A 25,137-nucleotide genomic window follows, 5' to 3' on the forward strand; every position below is an offset into this window, starting at 1 on the left:
AAATGCTTTCAGTAAACGTTTTCCCAAGTTTAAAACAAAATTTATGGGATAGGCGCTGAATATTTGCTCTCTTTGCATTTTACGACCGATGACCAAAAGCTGCTGTCACTTTTTGACCGATAACATCGATTGTAGTTATCCAATTGTCTTAAAATTTTTACGAAATGTCAACAAGAGATCAAACTTTTTATTTTATTTCATATACCCACCAATAGGTGGCGCCACCAGAAACAATTAAGTATATTTTAAAAGTGCTGTTTCTTTTGCGACAGACCTTGTATGTATACTTGGCCATAATTAAGAAATCAATTTCTTAGCTTTGTAATTGATTAATATTTACAGTATTATACATAAGAAAATAAAATACATTAGTAAATATGAATTATATACTTATATTTAAGCAAAAATTTATGAGTGAAAACAAGAACCAGAGAGACAGATATTTTTTGCAAAAATTCTATTCTAAGTTTCTTTCGAACATACTTTTTGTCCCCGGGCGCAGTCCATTTGTATTATCATCTGAACTCCATAATAAAAATATTGAGTAAAATTTTATCTAATGTACATTCCGATACAAAGGTAATGAGTTATAGTGACTTAGGGGCTCAAAACTAAATGTACGTAAAATTTCCTCATACCCAAATATTAATAAACAATTTTTCTTTAGGGCGCAATCTACTTAGCTCGATTTTTTTCTTTGTACGATAGTGCAAATCTATATTATGAATTCCGTAGTTCACCGCGACCGGTTTCTCCGCCTAAATTCAAGCCAGAACAACATTTATCAATCCATTTCTTACAATCGATAGCAATCCCTAATACATTTTCATTTTCTTTTTTTCTCAGCAGCATTCAGCAGCAAGCAGCATTCGTCAAATAAAACCACACGGCAAAGCAAAAACAAAAATTTTAATATCCAAATATATATGTGCGTATTGGTAAGTAATTAAGTGTAGTTAGAACGTAGTTAGGTATATTACACTTATTATTATATTTAACATTTTAACAATATATAAGCTCTTACACCATTTATATGTATATTGTACGTTTGTGTTTGAATGCATATACACTTATGGACAAAATATACTATACACCAAGCAGTTTTTGCTTAATAACATTGAAATACTTGACATTAAAACTATTTTGTTTTAGTTATATCTTTGGTGTACTTTATTAAACCTAAATATGTCAAAATCTCGTATTCCGAATATTAAAACTGAAAATTTTTTCAAAACAAGAAATAGCATTGGTCAAAATAATATTTGTAAATTTTTTTTTTAATAAAAACAAAACAAATCAAGTTATTCTTTTTTCCGTCCATAGGTTTTCAAAAACCCGTATATCCTAACTGGTTTTTCATAAGTTTTCCAATTCTATTCGGCGTTGATTGAAGTAACTTTTGGCAGGTTTCATTGGGGTATAATCTCAAAGTTCGTTTGCTTTTCGCCACAATTGCCCTTATTTTGAAGTGAAATGACTCCCAATCTCTTAACGTCTTTCCATAAATTCTCAATCGGGTTGGGATTAGGAGATTGACTAGGCATACAGATCACATTTGCATCCTTAAAGCACTCAGATACCAACATCGATGTATGTATGTTTCGGGTCGTTGTCTTGTTGATAACACCACTTTTTCTTCAGTATGTGATAGCATCAATGAAAAAAATATTTCGCTACTTTTTTTTCTCCGTTGGGACTGCACTTATTATATTCAGCAGCAAAAGCTTCTATTTTCTGAATGTGTGCCTTTCGTAGAAGGGCTTTACGCCCATGTAGATTACCGCTAATCGACGCCAAATTGTTCAAGAACTAGCATTTAGTTCAACTGCCGCTGCAAAGCCGAAAAAGGGTCCTTTTTTGCCATGAGCAGTATATGACGATCATCAATCAGTGGCTTTTACGACCCATTCCAAAAAATTTATTCCTTTCAGTTAATGGTGTTTAAAGGAATATAAAACTACAAATACTCCAATACTTCAATTGGTATGAAAAATACTTCGTAATAACTACTTATTTTTTTTTTAAATATTCCTTTCACCTATGTACTTCATTGGTCAACCCAATTTAATGAAGCAATGATAACTTGGCACTCAAGCGCGTAATTAACAAAATAATAATGCAAGTTGTTGATACGGACGTTCTACTCATTCGCTTTCATCGTTAAAATATAACGGTATAAAAAATTTACTAGCTAAACTCACATATACCATATTATTTTGTCCACAAATATATACAATCTACAAATGAGTTAGTTTTAATTACGTGTGAATGCTTGCAGTACAACATATTAATAGTAACATAGTTATAGCGGATAATAGTAGTTAAGGCTAATTTCTACCACCAAGAAAATAACGTGTAATGAGTGCATGTGAAAAGTTAAGAAATTAGGTTTATACTTTACCTTTAATAAAAACTGGTAGTCATTTATTCTCTGAATTGGTAGCTTTAAGTGTTCGCACAGATTTTTGTCGTCCCCAATCGCCTTGGATATTTGCTAAAATGAAAAAATAGAAAAAATAATCGTATATATCAAAATAAGTTGGGTATTTGTCTGTTCGCTATAGCTGACTAAACCGTTGCATGAAATGAAAAATGGCCTGAACCATTTTGGAGGCAATACAATGAAGACGGTTTGTAAAAAAAATTCAGAAAATGTGAATTTTTAACCGACTTACGAGCATAAATTCCAATAAAAATCATTACTTACTTTTAACAGAAAATGTTAAATTTAGAAAGAGAATGTTATTTCGGCTGCAACACACTGATAAGGGCAGGTAAATTCCGAAAAGTTCGAGCAAAATATACAATACCAAGTGAGACATGTCTCTCTTTGTTTGCATGCTTATACTCTTGCAACCAGTTGCTACAGGGTATTATAGTTTTGTTCACCCAGAGTTGTTCACCTAACGGTTGTACGTATCATCTAAAACAAAATGGGACTACAAGCACGCCTACTACCAAGAACAAACTATAAAATTCTATTTGATTTTTTCACTTTCCAGTACACAAATCAAGAAGTAATTAATATAACGGAATGAAATTTTGCAGTAATAATTCCCTTAAAGTATGGCATCTTTTAACCAAAAATTGTCAAATCCGACTAAAACTGTGCTAGACCCTAGTTCCCGAATATATGGACCCCAGTATTTATAGCTTACTTTCGCCCGAAACTATCGGTCAATATGTGAGATATATAATTAAAATTCAGGGATAATCCTCCTCTGACAGCGGTATGTCTGCCAAAAATCGGTCGAATCGAACCAATACTTCCCTGAACCCTCATATACATAATTTAAAAGTTATCGAACTTCCAGGAGGTTATGCTGGATATAACAGCCAATATTTGAGTTATGTCAATGAAATTGGTACGGCATGTTTTCATCATGACAGTGTACCTTTAAGCCTAAAATGAATAAATTTGAGTGAAAACTTGACCTAGCCCCCTTATAACCATAACCAAGATTTTCGAACATATTTTGACTTTGACCATATTATTGGATAATATCGGGTCGATACTTGCACAACTGCCATCTACTACATATAACTTTCGCTTTTCTTACAAAGCTTATGCCGAATTTGTCGGCCTGTGTATGAGTCTCCGATCTTCTGGTTGACGTTTTACTCCTTAAATATTTTCCTGGCTTTAATTCTAGCAAGTTGCAAGAGTATAAAATGTTCGGTTGCACCCGAACTTAGGGCTTCCTTACTTTTTTTGGACACTCTTGTTCGTACAGTTTTGGTACTTCATATATTTTCCCGTTTCATCTGTGATTAACGCGCGGATAATGAGAAATTATACGTAAATTTCAATATGACGCGCACTGCAAATACGAATTAGATATGGCGATTTCACAAATATGAAGCTTAACATAACCCTAAAATGTAGTAAAATAAAATCGAGGCTCTTGTGAAGCAGAATATTTTGTAACCAAATTGTACAAACTGAAAAATGGAGTACAGAAATAATATGCAAGAGTCAATATATGTGACCTGGTCTACGGAAAGGGGGCTTAGGTGTCAAAAAAAAAAGAGAACAATTAATGAGATAACGAGAAACTGACGATTATTTTTAACAGCTTTTCCCAGAAAACTAGTTTTCGCACGTTAGCTCCCTTTTCGTAGACCAGGTCACATATATTTTTAAAGTTTAGAATTTTGTTAGAAATAAACCAGATAATTTAAAAAGATTTATACCTGCAACGAAGCCTATGGGCTAATAAATTCAAGAGAAAGAAGCGTGGTCAGGACATACCTGGCCATCCAGACTAAAAAAGATCCCACTTTAGGTGCTAAACTTTCGACCTACGAAAAAAATGTTTTACACATGGTCAACTATATGTTGGTCTATGGCGGGTCGGAGCTCCTGAAAATCAATTTATATTGCTGCCACAAAATAAATGAACATCAAATATCGTTTGCAAGGCAGCTCTGACTCAGTAATTTACTTTTCAGGAACAGAGAAAGTAAAATATATAGCAAAGGCCTTTCTATAAAAATTAAACAGTAATAATAATAATAATACAAAAAATTGTACTTTCATGTTCGAATTTTTTTCATTTCACTCATTTTTAATGACCCCACGCAAAAACGATAACTTTTGAAATGTTTGTTAAATAAATGGTTTCGATAAAACCTAAACAAATCTCATAAAGTCTAATATAATTAAAAAACCAGCTAACACCGTTATACAAAAACAACAATTTATTTAATCTGTTGCTCTGGATATGTTAACAAATTTTGATGTTTTCAAGTATCGGGATTAGGACCTTATTTATGAAAATATAAATAATTATCAGCTTGTTACAGATAATTTTTTTCCATCATGATTAGTGTTCTGAGTACCGTTTCCCACCCAAACACGTGACCTTACGATCAGACCCCTCAAAGAAAATATGTGAAAAATAACTCTTAGTTCTTAAAAAAGGGATGTCAATTGATAGTTTCATTAACTGTGTGCGCAATTATATCTAAAATCGACCTTATACCTAAGGCAGCAAATCCACAAGGCGAGCCACGAAGAACGCCGACTCATTATGGTTACCACACTCAACCCAGTGCCAATAAACGCAAATGGTACCAACAGCTTTAGCCCGAAAATAGTAATAGTAGTGTATATTGTATGATGAAACACCTATAGTCAGAATGCTGAAGATTCTATAGTGGTTGTCAGATGTGAGATCTTCACTTTCTAACATCTTCTTCTTCTTCTTCTTAATTGGCGTAGACACCGCTTACGCGATTATAGCCGAGTTAACAACAGCGCGCAATGTCGTTTCTTCTTTTCGCTACTTGGCGCCAATTGGCAGTGTCAAGGGAAGCCAGGTCCTCCTCCACCTGGTCCTTCCAACGGAGTGGAGGTCTTCCTCTTCCGCTGCTTCCCCCGGCGGGTACTGCGTCGAATACTTTCAGCGCTGGAGTGTTCTCGTCCATTCGAACAACATGACCTAGCTAGCGTAGCCGCTGTCTTTTAATTCGCTGAACTATGCCAATGTCGTCGTATATCTCGTACAGCTCATCGTTCCATCGAATGCGATATTCGCCGTGGCCAACGCACAAAGGACCATAAATCTTTCGCAGAACCTTTCTCTCGAACGGATGTTCTTAGGCTACCCAGAGGATACTTGGTCAAAGACCGGAAGTTGTGAACTGCTTGAGCCATGTGTAAAAGAAATCCAAGTGAATGGCGATCAGAGAACTTTCCTCACTTGCGTAAACTTCTACACATGACTCCATCCTTCATCAGATACAGTTATTCACAATAAAAAACTGAGAATGAATCATGCGAGCCAAAGCAGAAGTTTTGATTTTCCAGCTAAAAATCCTCTAGCTTAAATAACAAATAACATTACAAAAGTTTCGCTGATTTCTACATGTGGAACTCAACGCCGACTCAAATACAAGTGTCCTTAATGAAAATTGTTCAATGAAGCCGTCATAAATTAATGTTTATAAGAATTGAAGTCTCCTCAGCTAGTTAATACGATTCCCGGTTTCAGAGATGCTAGGTATGAAAATTTAATGAAGTTGTTATATAAACTGACGTTTCTAAACCGGTTAGCAAAGTTTTTCATAGGGACACAGTGACTGGTGTAAGAGTAGAACCTCGTGGAGCTGTTGCACTAGGTGGCCTTTCTGTAAGGATCTCAGAAATTATTATTTACCAAACTTTAATTAGATTTGAAAAGTTGTCGTTAAAAATTTGTTACTTCATTTTTGCCTTAGTTTAAAGTTTTCGCATAATACTTGTAGAGGTACCAATGGACCAATACGCATGTCAACTAACACGTGTTCGAAGCGGCATCAAGATATGTATATATTTCAATTTTCACACAAGTTATCTCTTTCACGGACAGACGGATGGATATCCGTCCAACATATAAGTAGTTATAACAACATATTTATCTCGATTCGTTTTAGGTGTTACAAACACCATAACCATAAGTTACACAAATTGTGACGTCATGAATTTATCATCACTACATAATTATTTAGAAATGTATATGTGAACTGGTCTACGAAAAGGGGGCTTAGGTGTCAAACTTAAAAAACATATGTAACTAATTTATTTATTTATTTTGGCAAGCACGTTTGTTGTGGACAAATTCGAAGATCTAGCAAAATAAAAATGCATCGAAAACGTCTTCCCTTTCTATATACATACTTGTATGTATGTGTATGTGCAAAAATTACTTGTCACGTTTTCTCTGTGGTAAACTCCTAAACTAAGTGAGGTTTTGTGGTTACCACCACCACGACAAAGTTGATCACCGCGCTGTGGATAAGTATATCCTGTATATTACTGTATTTAGTAATTTGTTTTTGGTTATTTTTGATATTTATTTCATGCGAGTGAAGCAGCGGGTAAAGATAGTTTAAAATATTATTAATTGATGCCATTGCAAGACATACAAACTTTTGTTAATTTAATACTGTAGTGGCACTATATACATATGTATGTTTAGGGGTTTCACATAGTCTCATAAAGTTATAAGTTATAACGATCCGAAAGCATAGCGTTCAGAGTTGTATTTGCGTAAACTTATTTTAGTATGCAATCCAACAACAAATTTTTTAAACTAGTATAACAATTTATGGTTTTATGATTTTACGACGCTTTAGGACACGTTGTGAGTAACCCAGTTATTATTATCACTTTATTCATCGCCTTAGAGAGGAAAATGAGCATTAGGTAATTAAGAAAATATATTCTTCAATAATTGTATCACTTTACTATAAGCACTATTTCGGGGTATTATTGTATTCTTAATCACTAGATTTGAAGTATTTTTTCTCTTTTACTATTTTCTTGATGTATTATCATGTATAATAAATTCATAAGTTATGCAAATAGATAACTGTTTCGAAATCTCATATTTTCTCTTATTTTCTCACATTAACTTGTTGGCGTAAAATATTTGGTACATGAATTTGCTCAAGGTCACATAAAAATAACGTAACATATATGTATATAAATAAATGTATATGCTTTCTTTATTTATTTACTTTGCACTATAAATATACTCCAAGAGAAAAAGGCATATACATATATATACATACATATATATACTTATATGTGTATGCAAAAGATTCAATAAGTTCCTTGTATTACATGTAAACTAAAATTGTTTTCTCATTGTTAAGTGGTGGAGTATTACAACACATTTTCTATAATTCATAAGCACAATAATGCAAGTGAATGCAATATTCAGTTCATATATTTCTCATTAAGCTATATATATATATATGTGTATATATCATATATATATGGTTTATACATACAGGCCGATAAAGTCACGAAATATTTGGAGAAGCACACCCGAAAATAATTATAGAAACTTTTTCTCGACACGTCCACTAGAGCTACTCAAAAATGACTAAATATTGAATGCGCTGAAAGTAGAAAAATTTGTGAAATTCTAAATATAATTATTTTTGCCACGACAGATACGCATATCATGTATATTCTTACATATGTACATATATACATTTATACGTAGATAAAGATATACAATTTTTTATAGAATTGTTACATAGTGATTAAGATTTCCTTTATGATTCGCATGAAGGCTATACTCGTATAAAAAATAATTAATCCATATTTAATTAGCAATCAATCACTTATATATACATACATATTAGCTTCTTTTTCTTTACTCGCGTGGAAACCGCTTACCGTTATAGCCGAGTTAACAACAGCGCGCCAATCGTTTCGCAAGGCGGCGCCAATTGGAGATTCCGAACGAAGCCAGGTCCTTCTCCACCTGGTCTTTCCAACGGAGTGGAGGTCTTGCTCCTCCTTTGCTTCCCCCCGCACGTACTGCGTCGAATACTTTCAGAGCTGGAGTGTTTTCGTCCATTCGTACGACATGACCTAGCCAACGTAGCCGCTGTCTTTTAATTTGCTGCACTATGTATGTCAATGTCGTCGTATACATACTATATATCATATAGCTCATCGTTCCAACGAATGCGGTATTCGCCGTGGCCAACGCGCAAAGGAAAATACATTTGTCGTAGAACCTTTCTCTCGAAAATTCGTAACGTCGACTCAACAGATGTTGTCTTCGTCCATGCCACTGCGCCATATGGCGGATTGGGATTAATGAGTGACTTTGTTTTTGTTCGTCGAGAGAGGACTTTACTTCTCAATTGCCTACTTCGTTCGAAGTAGCACCTGTTGGCAAAAGATATTCTGCTTTACATAGATTTCGAAGCTGACGTTGTTTTTGGTGTTGAGGCTGAAGATACATGAAGTTATCTTGGACTTCAATGTTATGACTGTCAACAGTGACGTGGGAGTCTAGTCGCGAGTGCGACGACTGTTTGCTTGATGACAGGAGATATTTCGTCTTGCCCTCGTTCACCATTAGACCCATTGTCTTCGCTGCCTTATCCACCGAGCTTTTAATTATAGCTGACATAATGCTAACGAAAATCCGCGTTTAGGTTTATTGAGATATTCTGCACTAATATCGATATATGCACTATAAAGTTAACCCAAAGGACGAATTGCAATATATTGGGTATATGAGGGAAAAAGGAACAAATCAATTACTTATTGATATATGGTAACAAAAAGAAAATATTTTTTCTCATTTTAATATTAAATCCCATTATTATCAGAAAGAAGAGTTCATTTCATTAAAATATCTTACAAATTTACTGAGAATGATTTCAATAAATCTAGGGATAGGTATTTCCCCAAAAGGCAGGAATCATCATAAATAGGAGTTGAGCACAGGGATATAGCGATTTCAATGCAAGGACAAAAGTTTAAAATAAATATAGTTCGAAAATAAAAAATAAAAAACGCTTTTAATATTAAAGCATAATTAATATAAACTCACAGTAATATAGTCCGAAAGAGACTTGTATCATTGTCAGAAACGTTCGATATTCGAAAAATATGACATAAACCATCCCTTCTTAGTTATAAGGGGTCTAGATCGGCGAAAATTCCTCTTAGCTGTATCCTTCGGATATTGACTGGACAATGGGTGTCGCTGTTCACAATGACATTATTTGAAGCTAACTCTGCTAGACCAGAGACCTGGTTGCTAGGCTAAAGTTCACACAATATACATACATACATACATGCATACAACAGAGAGCAACTTAAGTCTATGAACTTGAATACTTACAGACTAATAAAAAGTTAAGATTTAAAATTAGAATTATAAAATAATAAAATTACAACGAAACTAAAAAAAAACAGAATTAAGGGTGTTAATGAAGAAATCCCTAGAGTGAGAAAAAACAAGAAAAACTTTCTCGGAAATCGAGTTAAACTCACGCATAGCACGCTTGAATGGAGCATAATCCGCAAATTTAGTATTCCCCTTTTTACAATAAAATGGGGAAATACATTTGAGACAACGCTGAGGAGTATTGAAATCAATTCCTAATAAATAAGGACGGTCAATACCACCACTAATTATATTGAAAACAAATGAAAGGCAGAGAACGGATGGTCGATTTTCAAGTGATTTAAGATGTAAAAGCAATAAACAAGGAGCGTTAAGGGACGGAGGGCAAATTCAAAAAAATCTGTGGAGTTCTTTTATTAATTGACGATAGGCAATATGGTCTCCAAATGAACACTGCATACTTTAAGATAGACCGAACAGAGGATGTATGTAATAATTTTAAGGTATAGGGGTCGGAAAAATCGGAAGCATTTCAACGGACAAAGTCAAGCGCAGAGAATGATTTAGAAGTGCTCTATCTAGTTGGTGTGATAAATGAAAGAAAATTTATTGTCAAAGATTATCTTTGATTTCGGTTACGCATTTCAGGACGCAATCTGAAATATTGTAACTAGAAGGTAAGAATCGGCACACCAACGACAATAACAACACATCATCTATTGTGCAAATATGCCTTAATCCACTGCAAGAAGACAGAGTGAAAGCCTAAAGATGATTATTTTTTAATTAGAATATTGTGTGAAACTTTATCAAAGACTTTAGAGAAATCTGTGTAAACACAATATACTTGAAATCCAGCGGAGAAGGCAGACATGCAATAATCGCTAAAACCGCTAAATTTGACACAGTGGAGCGACCAGAGACAACCCCATGCTGATTGATGTGAATTATTGATTTTACTGCAAAAACGAATTTATTTTTAACAGAACACTCAAAAATGTTGAAATAGTAGAAAAAATTTATTAATAGGCCTGTAATTGGAGACTAAAATTATTAGCAAAAAAAGTGGAAGTAGTTTCAAGCTCATTGTGTACATAATTTGATTTGAAGAATTCAGCAAAGCTCTTCTAGATTTTACAAAGTTCCAAAAAGATTTAGGGTTCGACTTAATGTTAGACTCCATGCTGTTAATAAACCTTTTATAAGAAATTTAATCAAATAATTAAACAGTTTTGTGTAGTGCTGAAATTACACATCAGATTTAGTTGAAGAGAATTTTCTGTAGTTTCTAAGATTTTTCAAGCATTTGAGGGCCGTAGTATACCATGGCAGCTTATACATACATATGTATGTATATACCGGGATATTATAACGACAAAATTCTTCAATTGATTTCTTAAAAATGGAAAAACTATTAGCAGTATCTGGTTCAGAAAGTAAATAATCCCATTTAAACTCAATTAGCAGATTGTTAAGTCTTGCAAAATCACAAAAGGCAAAATTAAAACCAAACCCGTCAAAAGGTTTGACAGGAATCGAAAAGATATGTATCCACCTCAAACGCTAACGGATAATGATGAGTGGTAGCTGGAGTAATTAGAGTCATTGAACCTAAAGTTTCAATTATTGCTGAGAAAGGCTAGATCAAGAAATCGATAAAGACCATTTGAATATGAGTTGATTTGAATCAGGTTGAGACTAAGCAGGCCCACAATGAGAAATAAAAAATGCATGGTGATAAAAAATATTGCGCAGATGTCACATTTGATGTGGAAAATGCTTTTAATTATGCATCCTGGCCACATATCGTTAGGGCTCTGGAGGCATGAAACAACACAAGAAATATTTTTTTAAAGTGAACAACATAATTTTACGATTTTTAAAATTGGCGGTTAGCAATTTTATCACTGAAGACATAGCTCGACAGATAGCGACTCAAATGGCAAACTTAAGATCTGAATTAGCTCAGTTAAATATCAGATAAAAATCTTATAACTGCTACGCAGGTGATAGAATACGACACACAGACAATTAACGACTCGATTATATGCAGTGAAAATTTAGAAATTGTAAAATCTTTACCGGAATTCTCAGGAAAGTCATACCTCAGCTGGAGAGAAGCTGCACAAAACTCAGGGAGTTTTTAAATAGATGGGATAAAGAGATATTTTGGAGTCCTAACAATACTGCGAAACAAGACGGTTTTGGCAATGCCAATGACATTTTGAAAAACCAAATTTACAGGACGTAAATCCTAGGTTAGATTTTGCGTATGCGAATAGACGGCCAATACACGATGAGAAGACGAAAAATTGGAGGGAATAAGAGCAGGGCTATAAGAATAACCGGACCAGACAACATTGCTTAGATTAAAGTCACACAGAACAGAAATATTATTCTGTTTCACCTTATTTGATACCAGCAAGGAAATATTAATTGCATGCATCTTACACAACTCTGGAGGACTATAAGGAGGCATGTATGAAACTACTACTATATCATCATTATTAAGCATTATTAAATGAGGACGGAATCCTCAAAAAGGGATACCCCACAATCTGCACCAACTACCGTGGAATAAGCCTCCTCATAGGGTTCTATCGAGCGAAAGATTAAAGCCCACCGTCTACAAACTGTTTGGGCCATATCAGTGTGGCTTCAGACATAGCAAATCAACAACTGTTCTTCGTCGATTTAAAAGCTGCTTTCGACAGCACGAAAAGAAACTGTCTTTATGCCGCGATGTCTGAATTTGGTATCCCCGCAAAACTAATATGCCTGTGTAAACCGAAGTTGAGCAACATTAAATGCTCCGTCCAGATCGGGAAAGACCTCTCTGAGCCGTTCGATACCAAACTTTTTAGTGTGAAGGTACAATCTTTTATAAGAGTGTACAGCTGTTGGCGTATGCTGATGATATTGACATCATTGACCTTAACAACCGCGCCGTTAGTTCTGCTATCTCCAGAATGGCAGCGGAGCAAATGGGTCTGGCAGTGTACGAGGGCAAGACGAAATATCTGCTGTCATCAAACAAACGAAGCCAACAGAGGCAGTAGTCCTCTCTTGACGAACAAATCTATCTATCTCTATAAGTCACTCATTATTCCGGTCCTGCTATATGAAGCAGAGGCATGGACGATGACAACAACTAATGAGTCGACGTTGCGAGTTTTGAGAGAAAAGTTCTGCGAAAGATTTATGGCCATTTGCGCGTTGGCCACGGCGAATATCGCATTCGATGGAACGTTGAGTTGTATGAGATATACGACGACATTGACATAGCGACAGCGGCTACGCTGGCTAGGTCATATTGTCCGAATGGACGAAAACACTCCAGCTCTTAATGTATTCGACGCGTAAGCGGTGTCTACGTCGGTAGAGAAAAAGGTCGTAAAAAGCTTTTCGTTCAAAAATAGCTTCCTAATCCTAATTAATTAGTTCTAAAGCAGCGAAGATGAAACCAATGTAAACAAGTAAGGAAGTACTAAGTTCGGGTGCTACCGAGCATTTTATACTCTTGCAACTTGCTCGAATTAAAGCCAGGGAAATATGTAAGGAGTTAAACGTGAAGCAGAGGATCGGAATCTAAGAAATTTTATATGTACATACACTCTACATTGTATCAGTATTTTTAAAAAATCGAAAGTTATTACATATATGTAGTAGATGGGAGTTGTGTAAGTATCGACCCGATATTATCCATTAACTATGTATTATCATTAAGATACCTCACATACAATCGCAACTAATATGGAGCAAAGACAGAATATGTTCGAAAATTTTATGATAATAAGGGGGCTAGGTCAAATTTTGGTTCAAATTTATTTAATTTTAGGCACAAAGATACACTGTCATTATTAAAACATGCTCTCCCAAATTTCAATTAGATACCTCGAATATTGGCTGATATATTCAGCATAAAGTCACCTGGAAGTTCGAAAAATAATCTAAGAAAAATTATATGTATTAAATTTAGTCGAAATCGGTTGGTCGGGCCCCGAGATATGCGATTACAGTAAAAAAAAAGCGGTGCCACGCACTTTGCCAAATTTTCACACCGGCTCTCACAAAACATACCATATCGGAAGTAAAATGTCTCTGGCGTAATTAGCTATGGATTAATTGCGCTTTAAGTAATTTTGAACTTTACCGTTATATAGGGAGTGAGCGGGGTTATCTTCCGATTTTATTCATTTTCACACTGTCGGTAGGGGTGCGTAAAATATTTGAGCTTAGCAAATTTGGTTGTTGTAGCTTTAGTGACTTAGGAGATATGCACAATAAACATATTCGAGGGGGTGGCCACTCCCACTTTTCCAAAATTTTATACACACAGGGGCCACTGCGATCCCTTGTGCCAAATTACAGTTTTATATCTTAATTTAGTGCTAACTTATGGCACTTTATTTGTTTTCGGTTAATGGCGATTTGTGAGCGTGGCAGTGGTTCGATTACGCCCATATAGGAACTCGAATTTTTGTTGTCCTAGGGGACCCACATACCAAGTTTCATCGAGATATCTCAGTTTTTACTCTCTCTCGTCACCCTGAAATTTATATATATATATCTAGTTTTAAGTGATACGTACAACCGTTAGGTGAACAAAACTATAATACTCCGTAGCATCTTGTTGCAATAGTATAAAAATTTATAGTTCCAAGGTCATCTTTTTTTGCAATTTCATAACTATTTATAAATTGCGATGAATTTTATTTGGAAAGTGAGCCAATTGTACTGAAAGCAGACATTTCGGTGGTCCATTGTCTTGGAAGACACTAGGTCTATTTTGGTAGCTAACCTGTCTTAAGTGTATTAACTGGTCCACATCCATCGGGGTCGGTGGTATATGTTGCAAGTTCGATCTTTTATTAAAATATATCTAAATCCCAGCGGAGTTTGGGGATTATTCGCATAGTTATTAAACCTTGGTATGAATCCCAGATTATTTTGCATATAATTGCGTGGCACAGTAGGTTGCGGAGCTCTGTAGACGAGAGGAGCTTGGGAGTTTCGGGGGTAACGATTGGTTGCTGACTAAATGCGTGTACGAAATTTTGTCTGGGCAAGTAGGAATACAAGGTGCGTTCCAAAGTATACAGAACTTAAAAAAAAAAACAGAACAAATAGTGTTTTCCGCAAAGTCAATTTATTTTATTCAAAATAGTCTCCGGCGCATCAAACGTTTCAAAACTCCAAGGTAGAATACCGCATTAACGTTTTGGTCGGGTGGAACAAATTCTTTGTGGAATCCTTGGAATCATAAAAACAAATCAGCATTGTCTTCACTTTTGACTTCTCCATGCGCGATTTTTTGGGTTTCGGCTCGTTCGGTGCCTTTGACTCAGCACACTGGCGTTTCGTTTCGGGATCACATTGGAAACACCACGTTTCGTCACCAAGCACAATATTGTAAAGGAAGTTTTTATCTTTTTTGACCTCTTTAATGATGTCCTTTCGAATTTGTGCGGAACAGACCATGCAAACACCTTTCGTAAGCCCAAATGTTCGTTTAAAATGCGATAAATCGATGTTTTGGAGGTGTTCAATTCCTTTTCCATGAAATGAATCAGTCGAAATCTGATTTTTGATGAATTCTCGCACAGTTTCGATGGAATTTCCGGTGATCACGGACTGTTTCATCAATTGAAACGTTTCGGTAAAAGTTTAAAACAAAATTTTATGTTGGCTCTTTGTTCGAAGCTCATTTTCGCACCGATAACACAAACAAACTGACACTTAAAACGCAACAACTTCACTTCCAATCAATGAAATTCCCACTGGATAATCGATAAAGATAGCCGATTCAGATTGCAGAGGGAGCAATATTCCTGTTTACTTTAGAAATCACTTTGTATGTTAATTCGGAGTAAAACGCTCTGCTGTTATTAACATTTTAAAAAGCATTTTGAGAAGGTGGTGGTGGTGGTTGGTTATTGAATTTATGCATTTTATTCGCATGATTCACTCTATATGTCGAGGGCTTTGTTCCTATATAAAGTGATCATATGTAGTACTTATGGACTCGTCAATCCAGGCAATAAATTTTGTCTAATATAAGAGAAAGGTGTTGTTAAACTTTTTGGTAGATGGTCGGAATATGTCCATGTCGCAGGGCTAGAGTGGTCATCTGGTATTCAAGCGTACCAATGTCCTTTTTATCAGAATATGCAATGATCATGGAGGTGTGTAAATGGGTAAAATAAGATAATAACTACAGGATGGATTGGAGGATGGAGTCATGTGTAGAAGTTCACGCAAGTCTGGTTGCCATTCACTTGGGAGTGGCCAGAAAAAATTCTAAACTTAGCCTAGACAACAAAGTCCTGTTATACAACGCAATCATAAAACCGATTTGGATGTATGGCATTCAACTGTGGGGTACGACCTGTGCAACCAAAATTGCAAATTAAAATGCTTAGAACAATCACTGGTGCACCATGATACATGCGTAATGAAAACATTCACAAAGATTTTGATATTACTATGGTAAAGAAGGAGATAGAGGACAGCAGAATGAGATATACATATTTCTAAACTTCGCGAACATCCAAACGCAATAGCTAATAGCAATTTCTGCAATCAAACGCGTTTATAAAGAAGTGATCTACCAACCTACTAGAGCGCAACTTTCCACCAAAAAAGCTCACCCACAGTCTTGAGCTTCTTTAGCATTAAATAGATTTAAGATTTTAATACCTATTGTTAGGCTTTATCAAGCAGATCCAATAAATTATGAAATATTGAAAAAAAAGTCGTATTGTGTAAATGTTTTTGAGCACTAAAATGTGTGTTAATACATTTGGTTATCATTAAAATGACTCACTTCGACTTCACTTTGGTTTGGTTAAAATGCTGACGAGGAACGTATGAAAGTGTGAAAGTGTGAAACAGCGCCAGGCCTACGTTTGTCCGGAAAGTAATAGGACTGAGTTGATTAAAAAAATTTATTCAACCAATAGTGACAAGTCTTTCAAAACTTTGGCTCCTTCTGCGTCGATGCAGCGCGATTTCCAAGCATTGAAGGCGTCACGGAAGGCATTCTCTGGAATAGCCTTAGGAGCCGAGGTATCTGCTGCTTGGATCCCCTCTGTCATCTCAAAATGCTTGCCTTTCATTGGCCCTTTTCCAGCAAGACAACAAAAAAGTTCCTGGGGCCACATCTGGGCGGTAGGGCGGCTGCGGAAGCGTTGGGATGCCGGCCTTGTATGTAGCTGTTCACAAGAAAGGCGGTGTGAGCAACTTCTAATCGGCTGCGATGTCAAGTCGAGTTCAATTGACCCCTCGTTTAAGTCTCTTGAGGACTTCCACATAAAATTTGGCGTTGACGGTTTGTCCAGGAGGAACAAATTCATGGTACTCCATGCCTTTGATGTCAACAAAGACAATGAGCATCGTTTTCACTTTGGATTAGCTCCTAGCAACGGACTTCTTTAGCGAGCTCTTCCCGGCCCTCTAAAAAGGCTAAAGCAACCTCTGGGTAAGACTGCTATGACCAATCATGATCAATCATATCAAACGTCTCTGCCGCAGATTAACCGAGTTTCACACAGAATTTAATCGCGTACCTCTGCTATAACGAACGCTGCATCACTCACAGAAACACATCGCCCGAATTGTTTGTCCTGACTCTCAAGGTGCTCTGACAACTGACCGGCCGCTCGTTTCGGCGGAAGAAAATCAGTCCTATTACTTTCCGAACACACCCTGTATGCTGCAGACTTGCAGGGTAAAGCCATAAGAGTTGCATTAGGTGCGAAAACAATAAAAAAGTTTATATCTTATGATGGTTTCAACTAAATATAAAGATAATCATTACGTTATTTAAGCCATTAGAAACCATGCCCATTTGGAGAAGTGGTGACCAAATAATAATTGTATTTTCATTGTGAAAGTCAGTAATTAATGAAATGACTTTCCATGTAATCTACTGGAAGGAATATGGCGATTATGTTATACTGACTTCGTATTGAGTTGAACATGAGTCTGCCTATGAATGCATGAGCGGTTTTCAAGAATGACAATGAACATTAGAACCGATTGTAAACACTGTGAAGAAGCTTAGATTTATTATTTTATACATTTGCATATTCCTATAGGTTTATACAAACTGACGCCATTTTAATAATAAATATGAGCTCTGTGCCTGATTAGAAAAAACCTGTTCGTTTGGAAATAGAAATAATGGGTTGTCAAAAAAGTCTTGCGGTATTTTTATTGAATTTTTTTTTTATTGAAATTGAAATTGAAATGAATTTTTGATGATTTGATCTCTTTCGACCAATTCAGCGATTTTATCGCAATTTTCGACGACAGGCCTTCCGGAGCGTGGTGCATCTTCGACCACCTCTACACCAGAACGAAAACGTTGAAACCATCGTTGTGCGGTGGAAATGGAAACTGTATCGGTTCCATAAACTGTACAAATTTTATTGGCGGCTTGAGATGCATTTTTGCCTTTAGCGTAGTAGTACTGTAAAATATGCCGCATTTTCTCTTTATTTTGCTCCATGTTTGCGACGCTATAACTCACAAACGACTTAAAAGAAACGACAGTCAATCAAACACGTGTTAGCGATTGAAATGAGTTTTCCAAAAAGGTATAGGATGACCCGATGTGACGAATAAAACTTGAACTACGCGCTTTCAGCGCCAACTAGCGAAAATACCGCAAGACTTTTTTGACAACCAACATATATGTTGTGGAGGCTTGCGCTTTATTTATTTGGAAATAAACAATAACAACGAATTATGACTTACTAAAAGAAATATTTTCATACTCGAAATAATTTTGATTCGTCTGTTTGAATGTTAGTTATAATTATAGAGGTCCGAAATTGCTTTTTTGGTGCTAAACGAAGGACCGCAAAATTTAAGATAGATATCTCAAAAACTGGGAGACTAGTTCGATGGCCCAGCTCCATCGGTGTTTCAAGATTTTTTTTCGAAGATCCTCATGCAATTGGTTTCAAATGTACGCCAAACGGATTTATTTAGAAATTAGCAATTTGATTTAAAAACTGAAATGGTATTTATATTGTTGAAAATCACTTCACACAATAAAAATACTTCCGTGGAAAGAAAATATAAAGCAACTGTAAGAAATTATGTAAAAATATTATGAAAACTTTTATTATCAGTGAATAAGTACATGTAAACCATTATATAAAAAAAAACAAGAAAGCGCTAAGTTCGGGTGCAAACGAACATGATACAATTGTAATTTATAAAAATAGAATAGAAAAAATTCTTGGACATCAGCAACGCTAATTACAAAATTTACCTGAAAATATTCGTTGGCTTCTTTATTCTCCTGAAGGAAAGCCTGTGCTAAGGGCTCGGCTGCACAATATTTTAGGTGTTTGTCGAAATCTCTTTCAAGTCTAAGAAATGTTTTAGCTATCAGATTAGGTTGCTCTGAGTAATATTTAAGTCCTTCAATTAAAATCCTTGAAAATATGAATCATATTTAAAACCGTGATTTATGGTCTTTAATTTCCATTCTTACATATTATGAAATTCAGCAATCTGTTCAAAATTTGAAAAAATGATGTCCTTGCTATCGCGAACAATTCGTGGAGCAGCAATTTTGTCAACGGCTTTGATATAACGATCAACAATATTTTGTAGGTCTCTAGAAAATTCTTCTTCCGTTTCAATTAGTTCTCTTACAGTTGCTCTAAAAAAAGACAAAATTTTACTTTAATAAATATACGAACATACATACATAAGTATAATTTGTATATGATCTTTAATACTACAAATGTTCGGACCGACAATGAAAACATGTTTTCGTGGGAAAAACTGGTTTTCGCCCTAAAACTTGTGTTTTCGTCCATGTAAAATCTGTCAGACGAAAATACTTTGGAAACCAGTTTTCGCCGAAAACTACTTGAAAACTTACATTCCACTCATTATAGTCGGTGCCTGCTCTAGTTTAATCGATTTTATTGGAATACATATTTTGCCGGCCCTAAATTGTCACTTGATATTTGTTTACATTCCATATACAAATACAGCTGGCACTTGATATTGTCATATTAGGGGGATTCTCTTGCACGGTGCACGAATTGCAGAATTTTCCTCTTGGTCCAACGGCACAACAACTAACACACGCCGAAAATTATTTGCAATGGCTGTAAAATATGTCAAACCAAAACCCATGTTTATTTTCGTGACGTCATAGTATATCACTAGATTCTGCAATGGGTGCTCTCTTGCCCTTGCATATTTCAGTATTTTTGCATTTTGTGTCATCGTACAAACTTGCAAGAGCAAGAGAAACCCCCTATTGATAGTTGTCAGTGAAACCTCATCGAAAACACACATTGTCGGTCCGAACGACTTAGATTCCACAACTCACAAATGCGTTTTCAAAATGTTTTCAATGTCGGTCCGAACATATGTAGTATAACATGTTGAAGCATATGCTGAAATATATGTTTCGATAATTTTGGATATCGAGTAATAGTACAGTTTAAATGTAGTTCCGTGTATATTTAAGTGTGAAAATGTTAAAAATAAGTTTTCGATAATAGTAAAAAGTGTTAATATATGTGCTTCGATAGTAGTTTTCGATATACATATAAACATTTCAATCAAATAAATTATTTTAAAGAAACGACTTATCATTTTTGATAGTCATAAAAAGGAAAAAATCGAGGTATTAAATACTGAACGTGTTTATTGAAATAAAAGTAATATTTTTGGCACTTTTTGCACTATTATTACTATTATACATATATATTTTATGATTATATTTAACATATTTTATGGTATATTATTTTTCTTCTTGTAATATGTTTTTGAAGAACTCGATGACACATTTTTACGTGTGAGCGGTATATATCAAAGGAAATGCGTAACGTAAAAAATTTCGTCCGAAAGCCGTTCCGGACATTAATTTAATTATTGATCCAATATTTAACACCTAAAATTATTCTTTCGAAAATCCCATAGAAATGGGCGTTGAAGATTTTGTTCCTCAAATGGAATGCTCTGTCTCAAATGCAAACAGTGCAACGAGGCAGCTGCTTCCGCTATTAGAAAGAGAAGACCGCGATAGAATTTTAGAGCCTCTGCTATTTCTTGAGGAGGAAATTTGATGCAATTTGACTGGAATCAGACTGAATACTTTTTCGCAACCGCGTTGTAAGAGGTTTACCAGTATTAAATTTAATCGAAATCGGTTGGTCGGGTCCCGAAATATGGGATTTTACCAAAAAGTGAGCGGTGCCACGCCCATTGTCCAATTTTCACACCGGCTCTCATAAAGCCTTCTCATAACATCTCGGAAGTAAAATTTAAGCAGTAGTAGTAAGTAGTTATGTATTTATTGCGATTTTAGTAGTTTTGAACTGTACCGTTATATGGGGAGTGAGCGCGGTTATCTTCCGATTTTATCCATTTTCACTTCGTCGGCAGAGTAGCTCTTGTCATTTACGAGATATATACAAAAAAAATGCGACTTTCGTGGAAAAATCAGGTTTAGAGCCCCGTCCTACCTCGCCGGTGTAAGTTTCGACTTTGTCGCAATAGGCACTTTTATAGAGGAGGAATATGTGTTTAAAGTCAAAGCGATGCCATAAAATGCCTCTGAGCTATAGACATTTTAAGATAAAAAATAACGATTGTCGTATTTTTCAATGGAAAATTCTTACATGCCTTGGTCCAGTCCTTAATGTTAATATTAAGCGCTTAAATTTTCAGGGAACTTTTTTAGGATATTCTAAGGAAATTTAATGATGGGATTGAAAAAAATAAATAGGTAAAAAAAACACCCTAATATATGTATATGATGAAAAAAAAAAACAATAATACAAGGTCTGTCGCAAAAGAAATAGAACTTTTTAAATATAACTGTTTCTGGTGGCGCCACCTATTGGTGGGTATATGAAATACAAAGTTTGATCTCTTGTTGACATTTCGTAAAAATCTACAATTGGATAACTACAATCGAAGTTATCGATCGTGACAGCAGCTTTTAGTCATCGGTGGTAAAATGCAAAGAGCAAATATTAAATTTTGTTTTAAACTTGGGAAAACGTTTACTGAAACATTTCAAATGATGAAAAAAGTTTATGGTGATCAGTGCCTATCCCGTAGTAATGGGCATGAATGGTTTAAGCGATTCGAAGAAGGTCGTGAGGACCTCTGTGACGATCAGAAGTCGGTCGTCTTCAGAAGTCAAAAATAAAGACAATACTGATTTGCTTTTACGATTCCGGGGGTATTGTACACCGAGAGTTCATCCCACCTGGCCAAACGATTAATGCTGTGTTTCACCTTGGTGTTATGAAGCGTCTTTTGTCACGCATTCGTCGTGCTCGACCACAGTACCGTGAGGCAGGGTCCTGGCGCCTGTTGCACGATAATGCGCCGTGTCATTGGTCGACGCTTGGCACTGATTTCTTGACAAAAAAACTCCATATTAACCATTAATCACTCACCCTACTCACCTGATCTGGCACCCTGTGATTTTTACCTATTTGGAAAACTTCATTTGCCCATGAAAAGACACTGGTTTCAGAACATTTCAGATATCCAAAAGGCGACGACCGATATTCTCAAGAGCATTCCGAAAAAATATTAATTTTTTGTTTTTTTTTTTAACAGTCCTGTTTCTTTTGCGACAGACCTTGTATGTGTATAACTCTATATACATACTTGTATATCTCGGTGCTGTTTATTTACGGTATTTTCATTTGAGTTTGTTGTAAAAACAAATAAAGTTCGACATGGTGTTTTCAATAGGAAGCTGAAATGGTAGCTTTACGTAAAACATATTTACAAACGACAAATACCCCATTAAATGGGTAAAAGAGATTATAGTGAACAATTTAATTAAAAAGTATATCAATTCTAGTTTATTCGCTAAAAAAAAGGGCAGTGGTCGTCCAAATAACAAATCAAATTAAATGGATCGCTTTCAACACGCTGATATTATAAATCAGGGATAAAAAGATGCCCAACCAGTGTGAGAGCGCCTCAAAATAAGCGTTTTTTATATCATTTTCCATTGTAGCCAGAGCGGGCAAAATTATAATTTTTGGGCATTTAAATTAAAACACCCAATATATTTTATAATTAAAAATTATTTTATATTGGACTTCTAATATACCGCGAAACTATTTAAACATTTTTTTATAATTTTTTGGTATATTAACACAACTAACTTTTGAACTTTCAGTACTTAATAAGGTGATTTAAGCCTGCTAGTTTTCAATTGATAAATGTTTTTAATCATTGGTATTTTAAAATTAATATTACTATACATCACAATGCAAAACGTTTATGAAATATATTATATTTAAATTTCGCATTTTCCGTAGTTTTCTTTGTTTTATATTTTTTATTAGCGATCTTGAACAGCGGCAACAAAGCCTTCCGTTTACATATTTTTTTTAAGTTAAGTTTTAAGTTTTCGATCTGGCCATCACTTGTTTCCAACTGCTAAGCGTCAAAGCTTCCTGAACTCGATCAGCTGTTCTGATATACAAATGGGCACCTGTGGATAAAAGCTTTTGAAAAAGTGGGAGTGGCCACGCCCCCTACTAAATTTAATGTGCATATGTCCTAAATAACTAAAGCTACAACAACCAAATTCGCCTAACACGAATATTACAAGAACTCCTACCGATAGTGTGAAAATGTATGAAATCGGATGAAAACTCCGCTCACTCCCCATATAAAGGTACTGTTTAAAACTATTGAAAGCGCGATAAATCGATAACTATATGCGGCAGAAACGTAAAAACTTGCCCCAGGGATGGTATGACAAGGCTTTATAAGGACCATGGTAAAAATTGAACTCTGGACCCGACTGACCGATTTCGAAATCGGATAATAACCACGCTTACTTTTCATATACAACAATTTTAAATTCCACTTGATTCGTTCAGTTTTCAGTATAGAAATCAAGAAACAATTCTATAACGGAATTAAACTTTGCACGAATAATTCCTTTAGTGTATGCCACTTTATGACCAAAAATTGTTCAAATCCAAACAAAAATGTTCAAGACCCTAGCCACCGAATATGTGGACCCCAGTACCTTTAGTTGTCTTTTGTTCGAAAATATCGGTCAATATGTAAGATATGCAATAGAAATTCAAATAGAATCATTTTCTCGCAGTAGAATCGGTTCATTCCTGAGCTCCCATATAATTAATATAAAGATTTTCGAACTTCCTGGTGACTTGACCATTCGTCTGATTTTGCATAATGATTTTGGTTTTTCTAACAAATCTTATGCCATATATACCTTAAGGTGTAAAACGTCCACCAGAGGATCGGAATCTATCTATACTATATATAACTCATACACTGACCGACATATTCGACGTAAGGTTTGTTATAAAAACAGAAACCATTATATGTATGTATGTGGGAGTTGGGGTAGTATCCCCAAACCTTTATATTAAATACTTCTTAATTTAATTTGCTTAGTGGAAAGTGAAAGAAACGCCCCGATGGAAGAGAAAGACGATTTCTTCTATGAGCGCTTGGAGCACACCTATGAGAGCTGCCACCGCCACGATGTCAAAATCGGGCTTGGCGACTTTAATACCAAGGTGGGAAAAGAAGTGTGTGCTCTGCCGAATCCACAAAAAGGAGACCGCAAGATTTGCGATAGCTATAGTGGAATAAGCCTCCTCAACATCACACATACATATATTCTATAGAGCATATTGTATGAAAAATTAAAGTCCACCGTCAACGAACTGATTGAACCTTATTCGTGTTGCTTTAAGCTTGGAAAATCAACAACTGACCAGATATTCACTATGCTCCAAATCTTGAAAAAAAAAACCGTGAAAAGAGGATCGATACACACACCGCGGTGTGGTAAATATTAAGTCGGACACTCTTTGCGAAAGCTGTATGGAGGAGGGAGAAATGGAATCATTTTGTCGCTTCCTCTTCCATAATCCAGCTTTTGCTAGACTCAGATTGAAATATCTCGGTATACACACCTTTGGCAAACCTAGGAGCTGGGATTCATATTAACCGCCTTAACAAATGTGTTATAAGATCAAATATACACATGAAAATCTGATAATTTACATTTAGGAGTTTATAGGTAACACAAAAACCAAACATCTGTCCTAGTAAGGTCCATCGATTAGGATCAAAGCTACGCCGTAATCTAACCTAAGCTATCCATAGTATAAGAAAATTCTCGCTTTGGTTTCAAAGAAATGTGTTCTAGAAGAAATACTTCAACTTACTTATTCACAAAAATAACTAAGCTCTTAACATACTAAGCACAAAAGTATACTCAATTGAACAGAAATACTTGTATAACTCGTATGATTTGTTTTTTGGATATTAAATTACGTTTCAATTTTTAATGAAATAAATATGAAACAGAAAATTAATGCTGAACCATACATTTGCATTTTCTGGCGAAATAAAGTTTGTACGCTTGTATTTGGCGAATTATGTAAGGCCTTGTACCAATCCATTATTTTTTCTCTAGCAATCGAAA

At 35.3% G+C, this 25,137-nt stretch overlaps 1 protein-coding gene across 5 annotated transcripts in view; it reads right to left on the minus strand.

Annotated features, from left to right (window-relative positions):
• The window catches only part of LOC120771358 (obscurin-like), a 63,111-nt gene that overhangs the window by 16,432 nt on the left and 21,542 nt on the right, over positions 1 to 25,137 (minus strand). For all 5 annotated transcript variants that reach the window (XM_040099316.1, XM_040099312.1, XM_040099314.1 and 2 more), the window contains 3 exons: positions 19,156 to 19,326; positions 18,931 to 19,096; positions 2,402 to 2,494 (listed from right to left, as the gene is read on the minus strand). In XM_040099316.1, the coding sequence (XP_039955250.1) occupies positions 2,402 to 2,494; positions 18,931 to 19,096; positions 19,156 to 19,326 (430 nt within the window). The remainder of the gene's footprint in view (positions 1 to 2,401; positions 2,495 to 18,930; positions 19,097 to 19,155; positions 19,327 to 25,137) is intronic.

The sequence above is a fragment of the Bactrocera tryoni genome, chromosome 3 (genome assembly GCF_016617805.1).
Source record: "Bactrocera tryoni isolate S06 chromosome 3, CSIRO_BtryS06_freeze2, whole genome shotgun sequence".
Lineage (NCBI taxonomy): Eukaryota > Metazoa > Arthropoda > Insecta > Diptera > Tephritidae > Bactrocera > Bactrocera tryoni.